Genomic DNA, 17,126 nt, shown 5'->3' with positions numbered 1-17,126 from the left:
CCTGCTGCAGCTGGTTTTTCCTTTGTGTTATAAAAAGGGAGTCAGGCAGCAGTCTGCAACTAACCCAGTCTTACGTGGAAAACAGCTTTCTTCTCCTTGATAGTAAAAATCTCCTTTTTGTGGAGAGAGGGAACTCTGGTCTTCTAGGGCTCTGGGGACTCTTCTCAGATTTGCAAGTTTTTGTTTTGTTACCTCTGTCTGTATCCCTAAAAAGTAATTGAGAAAGGTTCTTACTCTCTAATCCAATTTTGGGTTAGTTTAGTAATGAGGGGCAGAAGTGCTGGGAAGATTTACTTCATTTCCTCTGGTTTTTGTTTGTTTGTTTTTGTGTATGTGTATGTATAGTTTAGAAACTTTCAGCATCTCAGTTTCTCTGTGGGTAAATAAGAGAAAGACAGGTATGACTGTGTTTGTCTCACAGTTTAAAGGGAAAAATCTAATGACGATAAATTCAATATATGTGAGCGTGTTTGAGCTCTCTGGAAGAACTATATGAAATATAATAAAACCATTAATAGGAAAAGAACAGGATTGGAATTAACTGTAGGATATCTCAGGAAATAAGACTCAATAATTCAGAATTCACAAGCCCTAATTGAAGTAAGCTGGGAACAACACTCTTCATCTTCTTAGACCACTGTATCTCTTTATAAATCCCCCCTCCCACCCAGAATAGTTGCACTTAACCTCTCTCCTTGGGATAATTTCACTAAGAAAACAGAAGCCATTTCTATAACACCACAAATTTGCTAGTAGATTTGCAGGTAGATTTCTCAATGAGCACGTGAATTTCTCAGTTTCTTTCCTCAGACAACAACAAAGATCAGAGCTGGATGGAAGCTTCAAGGTCGCCTACTCTTTTATTCCATACATGTGAAAATTAAGGCCAGAGAAGAAGTTACTTACTAGCTCGGTGTACCTGCTGGTGAGCTGGCACTGGATCTGGTCTAGCCTGGTGCTTCTTGCGCAACACCAGCCCCCAATTCCACCCCATCATTTCAGCCTCTCCAAGTCTGTATTTCAACCACAACTGACATGGGAGTGCCCTGGCCGTTCTGTGGTTAGGACTCAGTGCTTTCACTGCCTTGGGCCTGGGTTCAATCCCTGGTTGGGGAACTGAGATCCTGCAAGCTGTGTGGTAAAAAAAAAAAAAAAAAGTCAACCATACAGACAGCGAGATAGTTATGTTAAATTACAAAGGACTGATGTCTACTATGTATGTTTGACACCCAAGCTTTCAAAGAAAACTGTATAGGAGCTTCTTGAGGCTATATATGGTTAAAAATTTAGCAATTTGAGAATACTAATGTTGTGATAAGGAGATTATACATCTATACATAGGATATATAGATTATGTGTAACATTGTATATAAATATAGATAGATATAGATAGATATCTTCTTAATATATATTATAATATATGTGTGTGTGTTTGTGTGTATACATTCCCTTCTCTGTGCTCCCTTACCTCCCATACTATTGTCACACTTCCTTCTACTGTTATTTATCACTTCCTTCTTTCTCTGGTTTCTTCTTAACTAATCACCTTTTGTTATTAACATGGATCGAACCTTGGATGTAGCATGGGGAGACTCCGGGTGGGCAAAGGAAGCCCTGCGAGTGCCATTCTGTTACCTACAGCCCCATTTGACCTCATGCCCAAGCTAATCAAAGGTAGTAAGCAGTTTGCAGTTCCTTGAACATCCTGTACATTTTCAACTCTTGGCATCGGTAGCAGCATCAGGCCAGCAGAGGGCGCAATGAGTAGCAGAGAGGACTGGGGACAGCAGGAGGCGGAGCCACGTATATCTAGTCTCTCAAAATCTGACACAAGTGAGATAAAAGTTATTTATTATATAAATGCCTTAAAATGCATGTAGAAATTGCTAGGTTTTAAAAAATTAATTAGTTCATTTTTAATTATACAGATTACACCAATGCCTTCTCATTGTAGAAAACTCATACAATACAGATAAAATGTAAATTCCCCCAGCTCTACCTCCCTCCCTCCAGGTAAGGGCTATCAGGGTACCTTGTAGATTTTCTTAGTGCACTAAAAGCTTATAATGCACCTAGATATAGAAATTTTTAATAAATAGGATCATACTATGTTATTTTACAACTTTTCCCCACCTACAACATTTTAGACATCTCTGTGTGTGTACACACATATATATTTCATTTTTTAAATTGAGATATAATTGCATATAACAGCTTCAAGTGTTGACTTGATATTTGTATATATTGTAAAATGATCACCACAATAAGTCACCATACACAGTTACAAAAATATTATTTAGTTTTTTAAAAAATTGCTGCCTAGGATTGCACTGAATGAATGGTCTGTGGTTTATTTAATGTTTTTTTCTATTAAGACTTTTGGCTGGTTTTGTTTTCCACCATTACGAACAGTGGAATCCTTGTGATTATGTTTTCTAGCACAGATACTTAGCAGTGAAGATATATATTCTTTTCATTTTTTTAGGATGACATTAAACAGAGCCAGAATAGGGGACTGTTGCCTCCTGAGTTAAGATTTCCCAGACAGTGATAATAGAGCACTGTGGTCTGACTGTCAGCTGTACCAGAGGAGCAAGCTGCTGACGTGCACACACAGCGATGTCCTCTTATCTCCCAGCTGCAGCCAGCACAGTAGTTCATTTGACTCAAAGTCAAAACCACAAGCGTCCTGACAATCCAGCGTCTGCTGAGAAGGAAGGCTCTTTATTTGCTACCAAAAGAGATGGTGTGACCACGGCAGGCAGCCAGTAAAATGAAAAAGGGATGGGAACTGGCAGGCCTGACAGATTCTGATTGGGAGATCTTTCTAGGGCTGTCCATTGGAAGTGGTAGTTTGTGGTGGAGTGGTTTTGATTTCTTACGTACGATGTATTCTCTGTTTTTGCAGTTGGCCGCCCAATCCCTGTTCATCAGACCCTGCACCCGACCCCAGAGCAGGTTGAGGAGTTGCATCAGACCTATATGGAGGAGCTAAGGAAATTATTTGAGGAGCACAAAGGGAAGTACGGTATTCCAGAAAATGAAACTCTCATTTTTAGATAACTGTCCTCTTAGAAGGATACAAGAGGGCGAGAGAATATCCCATTGAAAGAACAAATATTTTAAATAAATTAAATTTTTTCTTTGATGAAGGAATCAAATTTGCAACTGAGAAGTATTATGTATGGTGACAGAAGTTAATGTTTATCTATGGTAACTAAACATCCAGTGGGTGACTATAGGGTAAGGTTGGAGATGATTATCAGCCTTTTAATCGTCTTCCTCATTTAGGAAGGTAAAAAATATTTTACAAGTTAAGAAAAGGTTTAGAATTATTCACATGCAGGACTTCCCTGGTGGCGCATTGGTTAGGGATCCACGTGCCAATGCAGGGGACTCGAGTTCCAGCCCTGGTCTGGGAAGATCCCACATGCCGCAGAGCAACTAAACCCGTGCGCCACAACTACTGAGCCTGTGCTCTAGAGCCCACGAGCCACAACTACTGAGCCCGCGAGCCACAACTACTAAAGCCTGCGTGCCTAGAGCCCATGCTCCGCAACAAGAGAAGCCACTGCAATGAGAAGCCCACGCACCACAGCAAAGAGTAGCCCCTGCTCGCCACAACTAGAGAAAGCCTGTGGGCAGCAATGAAGACCCAACGCAGCCAAAAAAAACCCCAAAATTATCATGTGCTTAAAAAAAATGACAGCTTCAAAAAAAAAAATTAGACCCCTTTACTAAATATTATGATAACTTAATGTGGCGTTTTCACTGAATATGACAGCTGTTGTTCAGCACAGCTAGAACATTTACAAGACAGTGTGTAAAATAATTTGCCATGTGGAACTGGAGGACATCATTTTTTTTCTGCTTGAACAGACCATTTATTAGTGAATAATGTTATTTTTAAGACTTAGATAATTTGATCCTTTAGGTCATATCAACCAACGCCTTTTTATACAATGTTGCAGAATTTTAATGCCATTTTGGAAACAGGATGAATCTACCATATGGAAACCCATGTGGATGAGAGCATGTCTTCTCTTTTCTAATTATGCTTAGAAATATTCATTGTTGCCGTTTGCTTAGAAATATGTTCATTTGCTACAGGTAAGGAGGTCTTTTGGACGACATGCTTTGGACGGGTTTTAAGACATTGAAATTCCAAAAGGTTTTCACAGTAAAAGCAGGGGTTTTAATTGTCTTCCAATATGGCCTCTTCGAGTAAGATGAGCTCTGAGAGACAGCGCCCTCTCTGGTGAGATGTGACCAGTTCACCGTTGACTCGGGTTATATGATTCTCCCTAAACCAGAATGTCAGGTCCGAGAGGGCGGGATCCTTGTCCTTCCTGTTCGTGGATGTCTCCTTAGCGCCTGGGTCAGCTCATGATACATAGTAGGCACGAAATAAGTACTTGTTGAGTGGGTACATGGAATAAGTACTTGTTGAATGGGTGCGTGAAATAAGTACTTGTTGAATGGGTGTGTGAAATAAGTACTTGTTGAATGGGTGCGTGAAATAAGTACTTGGTGAATGGGTGCATGAAATAAGTACTTGTTGAATGGTTGTATTTCTAGGTGAACACGCAAACCTTGCCATAGGTAAAGAATTTTTTAAAGCTGTACCATAGTATGAAACCTATTCTAAGAAAAGACGTACTTTCCGAAGGAGATAATGTATGTCTGATTGTCCCGTGCCAGTAATTGACAATATTGCTGGCTGGTTTGTAAGGAGCAAGTTGAGGAGGTTTCTGAGAATTAGTCACTAAGCATTAAGTAATTATCCAATAAGTAAGAAGAATATCTAGTTTCCAGGTGATCTCCACTGCCACGTGTCTTTCTATATCTCCTCCACGCTCAGTATTTGGGGGCAGCTTATATTGAGTTGTTCTAACTTATTGTTAATACGTGTTAAAACCCCTAATTTTTAAAACATCAGGCCCTGGGCTAGAGCCTGGATTGGGTGTAGCAACAGCAAAACACAATCATGCTGGGTAATGCTGTGAGTAGGAAAGCATTTCACACACAAAAAAGGGAACCTTCTCAATTGTTCTATAGAAGACTTTTAGGCCAGCATCCCTTTGGCTTCATATGGTTGAGCAGTCCAGGAGGCCACTGACCCAAGGCCTTAAAATTAGATCAGTTTTTTTGTCAAAGCAAGGAATTGGGCACATCCTATTTTATTCTCTCTCTCTTTTTTTTTTTTTCTGGCCTCTCCTTGTGGCTTGCGAGATCTTAGCTCCCCAACCAGGGGTTGAACCTGGCCTCTGGCAGTGAAAGCGCCAAGTCCTAACCGCTGGACCTCCAGAGAATTCCCAGGACACATCCTATTTTAATAGATGCGAATAATTTGACGATAAATCCTTTTTGGTATTACTCAATACCAAACAAATGGAAAAGGAGCACCATTTACATAAAACTATACCCTAGCTGGTCAGGGGTAAGTCTTTCTGAGCAGAGCTGTGAGGCCCAAGTGACCACAACAACTAAAGGCCTTTAAGTATTATAAAATCCATGAACTTCATTCCTTTGGAGAAGTTTATGAAAATCTCATGACACAGTCTTTTGCGATCTCACAAGGTATGAATTTTAATCTCACACTCAGTAGTGAGGGGGCCAAGATGACCACCAACCTCCACTGGATTGTCTAGTAAGCAGTTAAAGCCCATGTGTGGAAAGCAGAGGCCCTGAAAAATGGGAAAAGTTCTGCTCTGATGAATTTATTTAGAATTATGCCATTTAAAAAATCTAGACATCAGCAACTTTAATTTTGGCATACATAAAATCTTATTTTTAGGTATGTATTAGGGAGTTGATCTCCAGAGTCTTAATCCAGCAAAGCCAGAAGTCCTTTCATAAACTCAAAGCATAGTTGAAGTTCCATACAGTCCTACAGACTGCAAATGAATATATATATTTTTTTAAAATAAATTTATTTATTTATTTATTTTTGGCTGTGTTGGGTCCTTGTTGCTGCTCGGGCTTTCTCTAGTTGCGGTGAGCAGGGGCTAATCTTCGTTGTGGTGCGCGGGCTTCTCATTGCGGTGACTTCTCTTGTTGCGGAGCACGGGCTCTAGGCGCGTGGGCTCAGTAGTTGTGGCTTGCGGGCTCTAGAGCGCAGGCTCAGTAGTCTTGGCTCCTGGGCTTAGTTGCTCCGCGGCATGTGGGATCTTCCCGGGCCAGGGCTCGAACCCGTGTCCCCTGAATTGGCAGGCGGATTCTTAACCACTGCGCCACCAGGGAAGCCCGCAAATGAATATTTTGATAGGAATGTTTGCTACAACACAAACGTGAGCCATATATTGTATTCACTAGTATGGTTGGATGGAGATCTCCTCAACTTTAAAGCTTCTCATCTAATATATAATTGCATGTAAAATTTAAACAGCAAAACAAAATAACAAGAACAACAACGACAACAAAAATAACCCCAGAACACCGGAAGAGAAACTGGGCATATTGCCTTAAGAAAATGTGCATTTATGCTATTTGATTTGGACATTTCTTTCTCCTGTTTCCTTTGCACACCAGGTGCAGGCTGAGTCATTTCCTTTGTCTTGCAGCTAGAAGTACTGAAATTGTCCCTACCCAGCTAGGTCTATGACGTTCACATTGAAGTTTGCAGTTTTGGTGCTTATGAAAGCCAGCCAGTTTTGCTCTGTCTCAAGGGGAACCAGGGCAAGGGATGCTGCGTGATTTATGCAAACCCTTCACCATGACTGTGAAAACAGTCAAAGTCTGTATAAATCAGGGGTGATGAGTGAGCCTTTATTATTTGTGTAGGGTTGAAAGTAAAATCCCTACTTCCAGTAGAAGGTACATTTCTGTCAAGGGAAGCACAGGAGGTGGAATCTAGATTCAGTGCTCTTACTTCTGTAACTTTGCGTCTCTTCCAAACTACCTCACTGGTGCAGATTGCCAAATTTGTGATAAACCTGAAAACATGTTTGTGGTGCATTACCTTTGTCTTCTTTTCCTCTGAAACAGAAGAAAATGTTGATGGGATCTGTCGGTTGGTTGGTTTTTTCCAATAGCCCAAGTTTGCTAGTTCTCATATATATATGTATTTTTTCTAAGCTAGGTGATAAAATGTCTATTTGTGGGGCTGGGAAAGTTCCTTCTAGTAGAATTTGTATATGTTTTTAAAGGAGAAAAACAAGGCAGTGTTGAAATAACCAAATAGTTGCTCCTGTTTCTCTAGGATGGTAAACACAGAAGCAGTTCTTTATATTTAAAACAAAGGGATTTCTCTAATGCCGTGTATTGGGTTGACCAAAAAGTTTGTTCCAGATTTCAGTGTCACGAAACCCCAAACGAACTTTTTGGCCAACCCGATATTTTAGTTATTTTAATTAATCCTTCCCAAACACCATCAGCTTAGTGCCTTAATATCTTATATGAGAAGAAGAAATTTTATCTCAATCCATAGATAACCCATGGGGTGATGAGTTCCTCAGTGGCAGAATCTGTGCCTTGCGTATGTTTCCATCCTGGCCCAAAGAGAGCAGACTTCTGCCATCTCTCTGTGAATGCTTGAGGCATTGACCTGGAAGTTTGATGGATGGTGCCGTGGAAGCCCAGTTTTAGAGCTAGAAGGGACTTTATAGTCTGTCAGTTATTCCTTCTGCAGATGAAGCAGTTGAACCCCAGTGAGGTTTAATACGCATTGGAACTGAGCCCATGTTCTAGATTGAACAGGAGGTACTGCTATTCTGTGACTGTTGATTAATAAACCCAGGAATCCTCCTATAAAGCAAAAGCGTCAAAGAAGTAGAGTACAATTAAAAATACACTTAAGGCAAGGAATTTAACAACTCTGCAGCAAGCTCTGTCTTACTGGTATTAAGAACATTTTTCTTTCTTGAGATCAGTACACCGCATTGTTGACTTTTCCTTTTTGCAAGAGCTATTTTGGTGATGTGTCCTGGGCAAAGCCCAAGTTTCCAACAGCAGGCTTAGCCACTGGAGCCTTACGTATTGGAGCAGCAGGATGGGGCAAGCTGCCTCAGGCCCAGGATGGGTGACAGAGCCTGCAAACATCTTCCCTCTCAGCTGTGTTGTGATCGTTAATGCAGCCAAAGCAACCCCACTACTCAGACAGAGGTGCAAGCAGAGCTTCTATCACCTCACAGTTATCTCCAAGCCCCAGTCCATTTTGGCTTCAACCTCTTCCAGCTGGCTTGTCACAGCTGCTTTTTTTTTTTTTTTTTTTTAATAGCTCTTAGATTCTGGTTAAGAATTATCTTAGGCTCTCTTGAGAATAAAGATAAATCCGACCTTCCTTGTATTCCCAAAGGAATTGGGAATTGGCGTGATTCTCTCCTATTCCAGTTCCAAACCAACTTGGAGCTTAAGGTCTTGCTGGTTGGATTTCAATCCCTCTTTTATGGAGATGCAGTCATGTTGCGACAACCAGAGAAAGTAACTATCCCATTCTTTTCTGCTCCCCAGGCTTCTATGTTCAAATCATCCTTTAGCCTCTGGCCTTCCACTAATTGGCTGTGTGACCTGGGCTCAGTGGCTTCCTATGTAAATAGAGTTAGGAGTGAATGATCTCCAAGGTTCCTTCTGGCTCTATCTCTGTGGTCTCTCCCTGGCCTTTTTTCTGTCATTGTGATGACATCTAGTTGGAGACGCAGATTTATGTGATGACTTTTCCTTTTCCTGTACCGTCCTCATTTGATTGTGTTCCTACAAGACATGCAGTGAGTTCAAACGATTGTCTCACTTTCTTGTTATTTATAAAACACAGATTGCTACTGAAATTTCTTCACAGTGACCTTTCATCATGGTGTTTTTAAGAAATAATTTAAATCTCTAAGTAAAAATCAGAGAAATTTATCTCTGAGGCTTCCTCCTTTATATCATTCAAAACTAGGGCATAACAGTTTATTACTTGTTAAACTCTTTATAGGAGATGGTGAATTTTTATATTTTCTTTATTGGGTGTGTGGCTGTGTGCTTTTTAAAAGCTCTTGGTTTGTAAAGTTTTGACCAATAAATGTGTTTTCTGCCCAAGTTATAATTGTGTGGGTGTGGTGTTTCACTTGGATGGAATGCTTTTCCTTTTCTGACACCTTGACAAGGCTGAATTAACTTGGACCTGGGGATGAATACAAGCAAGGGAATTGCAGTGAAAAGGTGAGCATTGCAAATTCTCCTACTGAAGAGTCAGTCCTTTAAATTCACTTGATGGGATAAAAGACAAAACAGAAAGCAGGGGCAGGGCTAACGAAAAAGTGCAGGTGTGCAGGGTGAAGCAAGAGTAGAGGACAGTGAGAGGAAACAAGTCAGGAAATTGCTGTGGTCTCATGTGGTTGGAATAAGTGTGAAACCTCTCAGATCCAGAAATATTAAAAAACTGGTCAAAAAATTTACAGGTTCTCAGTCAAGTGAATCACTGCTAGTGGGTACTGGGTTTCTTTTTGGATGATGAAAGTGTTCTAAAATCAGATTGTGGTGATGATTGCACAACTCTGTGAATTTTCTAAAAACCTCTAAACTCTACGCTTTAAATGGGTGAATTTTATGGCATGTGAATCACGTCTCAAGAAAGACATTTTATAAACTCAAGTCAATCAGACACTTGCCAAAATAAAGGAAGAAGTTTAAAAATTCTTTTGTTTAATGTGTCAAAAATGAAATGGCCTCCCTTTGATGCCAGCACTTTGAATGATAAAGCTTATACCTTGATTTTTGAGACCTGTTGGTGTTTCTGCTGTTCCTTTTCAAAATAGGTGTTTTCAGTACTCTTTTAAAGTATTTTATTGGATAAAGAACACGCTGTTTTATTATGGTGTAAAATACTTTTTGACTTTCATTTTTCCCAGTATTTTATTAATACTGTAGCTGAAGACTAAGTACATATTATCATGTAAAGATAACAATCAATATTTATTGACCACCTACAATGTGCCAGATTCAGGGCTAAGTACTTTACGTTATGGCATTTAGCTCTTAAAATAGCACTATGGATTGGTACTATTTTTATCCCATAGGAAACTGGGGCTCAGAGCAGCTAAGAGCTCTAGTGGAAGCAACCCTGATGGCGGGTGGTGGAGCTCAGACATGATGCGAGGTCTTCTGGCCAGGGCCAGTGCTTTGGGTGTAGGGCTCAGGAGCCCTGGGGTGTGTGCCGTCTCTTTCAGTAACTGGCTGCGTGACTCTGGGTAAGTGACCTTGTATTCTTTACCTATCAAATGAGAAGGTGGGACATGATTGTGAAGATTCCTTATAGGTCCACCTAGACGTGATTCTATTCTAAAACCGTCTACATTTCCAAACCACTCCCCAAACCCAGTGGGCGTGGCAGCCATTCTCAGCGCTGACAACAAATCTGGGGACCCATTGTGAGATGGAAAATTGTTGTGTTTCCATCAGAAGGACAGAGTGAGGAAGTTTCATCAGTGGACTAATATTTGTTGTCAAAGTTTAAAATGTGATATGAAGAATACTTGTTTAATTAAAAGTCTTGAATTTGGGGGGAAACTGTTACTACATAGAGCATTAGCGGGGGAAAGATCATTTTTTCAAACTGTATTTTAGTTTATTATTTTTTTAAATTGAAGTATAGTTGATTTATAGTATGTTAGTTTCAGGTGTACAGCAAAGTGATTCAGTCATATATATATTCTTTTTCAGATTCTTTTCCCTTATAAGTTATTACAAACTACTGAGTATAGTTCCCTGTGCTATACAGTAGGTCCTTGTTGGTTATCTATTTTATATGTAGTAGTATGTGTATGATAATCCCAAGCTCCTAATTTATCCCTTCCCCCCTTCCAAATTGTATTTTAAAATTCATTTTCTTTTTTTTTTTTAAACATCTTTATTGGAGTATAATTGCTTTACAATGGTGTGTTAGTTTCTGCTTTATAACAAAGTGAATCAGTTATACATATACATATGTTCCCATATCTCTTCCCTCTTGCACCTCCCTCCCTCCCGCCCTCCCTATCCCACACCTCTAGGTGGTCACAAAGCACAGAGCTGATCTCCCTGTGCTATGCGGTTGCTTCCCACTAGCTATCTATTTTACGTTTGGTAGTGTATATATGTCCATGCCACTCTCTCTCTTTGTCACATCTTACCCTTCCCCCTCCCCATATCCTCAAGTCCATTCTCTAGGAGGTCTGTGTCTTTATTCCCATCTTGCCACTAGGTTCTTCATGACCTTTTTTTTTTTCCCTTAGATTCCATATATATGTGTTAGCATACTGTATTTGTTTTTCTCTTTCTGACTTACTTCACTTATCACATGTGTGTATGTATATGTGTGTTCCTAAGTACCTTTAAAAATTTTTCTCCATACAATTGCCACATGTTCCACATTTAAGAAGAAATGTCTCCTGTTTGACGTCTCCTTCCCTGTCTTCTCCAGCTCACCAACAATATCTTTAAAAATTCAAGATGGAAAGGAAGTTTGATCTTTAGTTTGACCTGATACTGGCATTTTACATGTGACGCTGAAATAAAGGAATGCTGTGATCTATCTTAGATTGGTTGACTCTATAAAAGCAGGATCACATAATTTGTAATTTCAAATTCTCTTAACTTTAAAATAACATTGAATCCGTGCATATGGAGTGTAAGTCATATTAAATAATTTTAGTGGGATTTGCAGAAGAGCTTATATATTATATACCTATAGATACAGGCATTGATGTATAGCTATATATATATATTCATTACTGTTATTGAAATAATATCCAGACAAAGGAAATTTTAAATCACTCAGAAGAAAAGTAAATGTGATTCATTTGGGAACTAGCTCTACTTTTAAAGGTGGATTTGATTTATGGTATTTTGAATAATATATAGTTGATTGAACTTAGTGCGGTTATTATTACCAGTAAACATAGGAGATATGGCATAGTCACGCTACAGTGTTTCCAGAAGTTCCAACATAGTGTATTGTTTCAAACCAGGACACAAGCATATTTGCACCTGAAAAGCACTGCAGCTCCAGAGGGAGGGGTGACCTTCCCAACCAGGAAAGACCTTGATCAGACATCCCACCCACACTCCTCCCCTTTTCTATCTTCTTCTGTTATTCAGGTTTTTTTCAAAACATTGGCTTCTACTTTGTCCATAATCCAGGAAAAAGAAAAATAAGAGGAAGTGAAGGGGTAAGTTAAACTGCAAGAAGCAACCAAGAAACTTACTTTTTGCCAGAGGTCAGGTCAAGGACCATGAAAGTAGGGAAGAGTTAATAAGAAAGCAATGGGGCTGCATGAGGAGGAGGAGGTCTCATGATTCTACATTTTACATTAAAGGACTGTTCATATTCCATTCCATGGTGTGTCCTTGTCCTGGAGGACTTTTATGTCAGTAACAGGTGACAGGAACACATCTGGTGCTGCCTGAGTGAAATGGCATCTCAGAAATGGTGCCCCAGTGAAGGAAGATCTATCTTCTGGTATCTTTCCTGGTAATGTGAAGGAGTGATTCCTACGTTAGCAGTTCACATTTTCTTAGCTCTACCAGACCACTATGATAAGGATCTTTGCTGTTTACCTGATTACTGTTATGAATCCAGTATCTCTTACCTAGACGTCTGGACAGTTGAAAATCTTAGCTGAAAGTATTTTTTTCCCCAATACTGTGCCAGGTTGACAGGTGATATTAGCAACTAGCCCAAAGATCAAATAGTCAAGTGAAAACAGAAGAGTAAAATGGTGTTTAAATCTGCCTAGGCAATGTGACCATTAGAACTATGTATTTGCATGGTTAACTGTTGAGAGTTCAATGAAACAAACCATCAGGATAGTTTGGCTAAGGGTAATTTGCTGAGTTTAGATGTTTAGATGACAGAGCTTATGCAAAGCAGTGTGCCTGAGGGGTCATTTGTGGCCAGAGAAGCCCCTTTTCATAAGGATGGTACTGAACTTTTGAATTGCTCTGAAGCTGTTACCACATCATTCTGGCCTGACTTTATTGCAGGTATTATTTTCCTTTCCACATCTTGATAGGCTTAGAAACTGCCCCAGGGCCATTATTTCAAAGGAGAAATTTCTCTTCCATCCTGTCTGTGATTTGTCTTTGCTCAGGGCTCTAGTTTTTGTGAAACAGAGGCATGCAGTAACTTCCGTCTGATCCTCTCTCGGGGGTATATATGTGTTTTCTGCTAATTCACTGAGTTCCATCAGGGTTGTTCCCTGCCAGAATTATTTGGCAAGAATCCGCTGAAGAATTATTTTCAGGTTTGTTTGTAGTTACTAGATTCAATCGGAATTTCCTGCATCTCCTGGCAATTCAAAGATTTTCTTGGAGGGGCCAAGGCCCGAGCTGCAAGGTGTATTTCTACGAGTAAATGCAAGAAGTCTGGGCACAGCGTGAAGGAAGATGCTTGGGGTCCAGTTCTGAACATCTTCCCAGTCAGTTTGACAATTTTCATCCAGCACTGACTCAGTGAAAAGAGCCAAGGCACAAGACATGTGTTCTGCCCTCTACGGTGCCATAATTAGAAAGTGTGTTACAGGAGAGAGAGGGAAGCAGCTGTCACAAGATCAGCAGCAGCCCAGAGCTTTGGCCGTGTAGAGAGATGAGTTATGGCTGGGGTATCCGGGAGGAGTCATGGAGGGAACGGAATCGACTTGGGCTTGCAAAGCTGAGGAAGACCTAGGTGAGCACAAAGGAGAATCTCAGGCAGAGGAGTCAGGATAGGGTGGCCAGGTTGTCACAGTTTTCCTAGCACTTTCCTGGTTTTAGCAGTGAAAGCTCCCATCCTAGGAACCCCTCAATCCCAAGCAAAGGGGGATGGTCAGCCACTGTAGGCAGGAAGGCAGAGCGAGTGGCTACCTTGACCTGTAGGAGGGATGGCAGGGAGGCTTTTTTTTTTTTAATGCATTAGAGAGCAGCTTTTAAACCAATCTTTGGAAAATGAATAATTCCAGCTTAGCTATATAGCCTATAATACTCTGAAATTTCCCAGCTACTGGGAATTCAATGTGAATGATGGGCTTAAGGCTCTGGAAGGTCACCATACATTTGAGTGAGATTTTGTCATGAGTTCCCCTTAATGCCCTCTTTTGTCCAAGTGGCCTCAAAATTAATGATAGTGAATATGCCCCAAGAGTCCGGGTCCTGTGGAGAGAGTTATTCTGTGACTGTGACCATCTTTTCTGAGCTTCAGTTTCTCTCTCCACAAGGAGAAATTATTTTCTCCTATAATGGCTTTCTAAAATATTTTTAATGAATGGGTGCCTAGACCCTGGGACCTTTGAAACTCCAGGTATACTTAGAGGTCTGAAATATTAGAAAATGCCCTAATCATTATATAGCATTTACTCCAAGTTTTTATTTTGTTTTGTTCTGCCTTGTACATGTCAAATATATAAATCCATTATTTATAAATTTATATTTAATTTAACAATATATTTATTTCATTTAATATAAATATATATATCATTCAAATAAATCTTTTTTTAAGATTTTTTTTTTGATGTGGACCACTTTTAAAGACTTTATTGAATTTGTTACAATATTGCTTCTGTTTTATGTTTTGTTTTTTTGGCCACGAGGCATGTGGGATCTCAGCTCCTTGACCAGGGATTGAACCTGCACCTCCTGCATTGGAAGGTGAAGTCTTAACCACTGGATTGCCAGGGAAGTCCCTCAAATAAATGTTATTTATTTACACCTTGCTCCCAGAAGGACAATAGATGGAATAGCTCTTCTAGAGATTTCATGATCTAAATGGTCACTTATGAAACTTAATAAAAAGGAGAATTGAATATAAGAATACCAAATTCCAGCTGAGTATTTACTTACAATAATAAAATTATCTCTCTTTTATAGAAGATTCACTGAGTAGTAGGAACTAGCAGTGATTGATGCTTTTACATCTTTGCCACAGTTAAATGAGCACATTTAATTTTGGAACGCAGCTTCTTAAACACTTTATATCCTTCCCACCCTGAGTACCTTGGCAGATTTAACTCGGGCTAAAGTTGAACTCCCCTCAGTTGGAGCCTGGGATTACGTGACCAAAATCAAATTCCTAAAGAAATGGAAAGTTTCCCATGGGAAGCATCTGTCTAAGTTATTCTTTCCCCAGTGACCATTGTTTAGACTAGGTTTAGAAAAACTATAGACTGCTTCAAATCAATTCCAACACCAGAGACTGAAGAAAGCATTAGATCTTTGAACAAAAAAGTAATATATCAGATAAAAATGCAGTCAACCTTGTGCTTGTTTCATCGTGGTCACAAAAATGTCACCACAGCTCCAGACATCACATCTGTGTTTAAGGCAGGAAGAAGTAGAGAGGAATCAACTCTCTTCTTTTACTTTATTAGGATCTACACTATCTTTTCTACCATCCCTCTTGCAAACTTTCCTTGACATTTTATTGGTCAGAACTGGGTCACATGGTTTTCCCCTCACCTTACAAATATCTCTGGGAAAGTGAGTATTGACTTTCCATTCTCTGTAGCGGGGGTCAGCAAACTTGAAGACTGAGACAATAAATATGTTAGGCTTTGCAAGCCATTTGGTCACAACTACTCACCTCTGCCATGTGATGCAAAAGCAGCCATAGATAATGTGTACATGAATTAATGTGACTGTGTTCCAATACAACTTTAGTTGTGAACAATGAATTTTGAATTTCATGTAATATTCATGAAGTATTATTCTTCTTTTGATCTTTCTTCCACCATTTAGAAGTGTGGAAATCATCCTTGGCTCCTGGGCTATACAAACACAGAACCCCAGTCCTCTGTGTGAGAGAAGGGTGTGAATGGCTTTGGAAGGCCCACCACGTGCTGCAGCAAATAGGCCCTATACCTTGAACACAGATTATTGAAAAGTGCTGACATATTCAATCTATCAAGCAGACATTAATTTTCCTGAGATCAACAAGAAAACACCTGCTTCCATGTTCCTTGTCATGGACAAAGTAAAGTTTACCAGATTCATTTAACTCAGAAAATCTGTACTGCTGATTTCCTGGATCAGGAAACCTTATATATTTTACATATTTTGTTTTAAGTTGCCCTGTAGTGACTGCAAAACTGGATCAGACTCTACATGAGAAAACTCTAGAACAGTCTAGAACTGTAACCAGAAAATTATTGACACTATAACAAAGGCATTTCCATAATCCCTCAAAGGTCTGTCTGCATCAACTTCATACAAATTCAGAGACAAAATTACCCTAGATACTAGTTAAAACAGGAGAGTGATGTGTTAGATACACTGATCTAATGATTATTCTCTTTGAAAGTATCTCTAAAATGTTACATGTTCATTTTCTATTTTCTTTTGAACTTCATAGTTAATTTTATAATTATGTTGCATTTGTGTATTTCTATATAAATATTTAAATATATATGTATAATTTTAATATGAAATAATCCTAATATATATATACTATGAATAATATATAGATATATAATATATACATATCTATGTAATCTGATACTTCCTTCTTATAAAAAGAAATGTATTGAGTTATGTAGCTGGGGAGTCTAGGGCTTCGGGCATGATTCCAGATGCTCAAGTGATATCATCAGAACTAGTCTTGCATCATCTCTCCTCTCTTCTCTCCACTGTGTTGACTTCATGCTCAGACTCCCTCAGTGGTGGTAAGATGGGCACCTACAGCTGCAGGCATACATCCTACCAGCTTAGCATTCCCAGAGGAAAAAGACCTGCTCTTTTCCCTAGGATTGGGTCTCACTGAACTGACTTGGATCATGCGTTCACCCCTGAACACATCACTATGGTCAAGAGGTTGGAATATGCCGACTGGCCTGGCTTGGGCTGTGTGGTTAAGTGTCCCTCTCTAGAGCTGGGGGTGTTATGGAGCTGACTGGTTTGCCTGAACCACATGGTCAGAGAATTGAGAATAAGTGCATCCCCAAAGGAAAATCAGAGTGAATGGATTCTGGAAAGACAAGCAACTATCCACTACAATAACATTAGCATTTTACTTTTAACAAACGAATCAGGAAGACATTAAGGAGACTCAAAGAAAATGAAGGAGGAATGGGAAAACCATGGGAATGTAAAGAAAATGTTTTATAGTGAAAGGGGGCAAGGTCAGTGGTTCATAATCTTGGCAATGTATCAGAAAAGTATAGGTAGTTAAAAAAAAAAAAGATTTCTGTGCCTTACCCCAG

General features: G+C 39.6%; 1 protein-coding gene across 2 annotated transcripts in view; it reads left to right on the top strand.

Moving 5' to 3' along the window:
- Positions 1-8,981, top strand: part of MOGAT1 (monoacylglycerol O-acyltransferase 1) — a 33,461-nt gene extending 24,480 nt beyond the window's left edge. For both annotated transcript variants that reach the window (XM_068544348.1, XM_068544347.1), the window contains exon 6: positions 2,909-8,981. In XM_068544348.1, the coding sequence (XP_068400449.1) occupies positions 2,909-3,063 (155 nt within the window). In that variant the 3' untranslated portion in view covers positions 3,064-8,981. The remainder of the gene's footprint in view (positions 1-2,908) is intronic.
- The last annotated feature ends 8,145 nt before the right edge of the window (positions 8,982-17,126 follow it).

The sequence above is a fragment of the Eschrichtius robustus genome, chromosome 5 (genome assembly GCF_028021215.1).
Source record: "Eschrichtius robustus isolate mEscRob2 chromosome 5, mEscRob2.pri, whole genome shotgun sequence".
Taxonomy (NCBI): domain Eukaryota; kingdom Metazoa; phylum Chordata; class Mammalia; order Artiodactyla; family Eschrichtiidae; genus Eschrichtius; species Eschrichtius robustus.
Note: the sequence above shows the minus strand (reverse complement) of the source record. Positions and strands in the feature narration are given on the sequence as shown.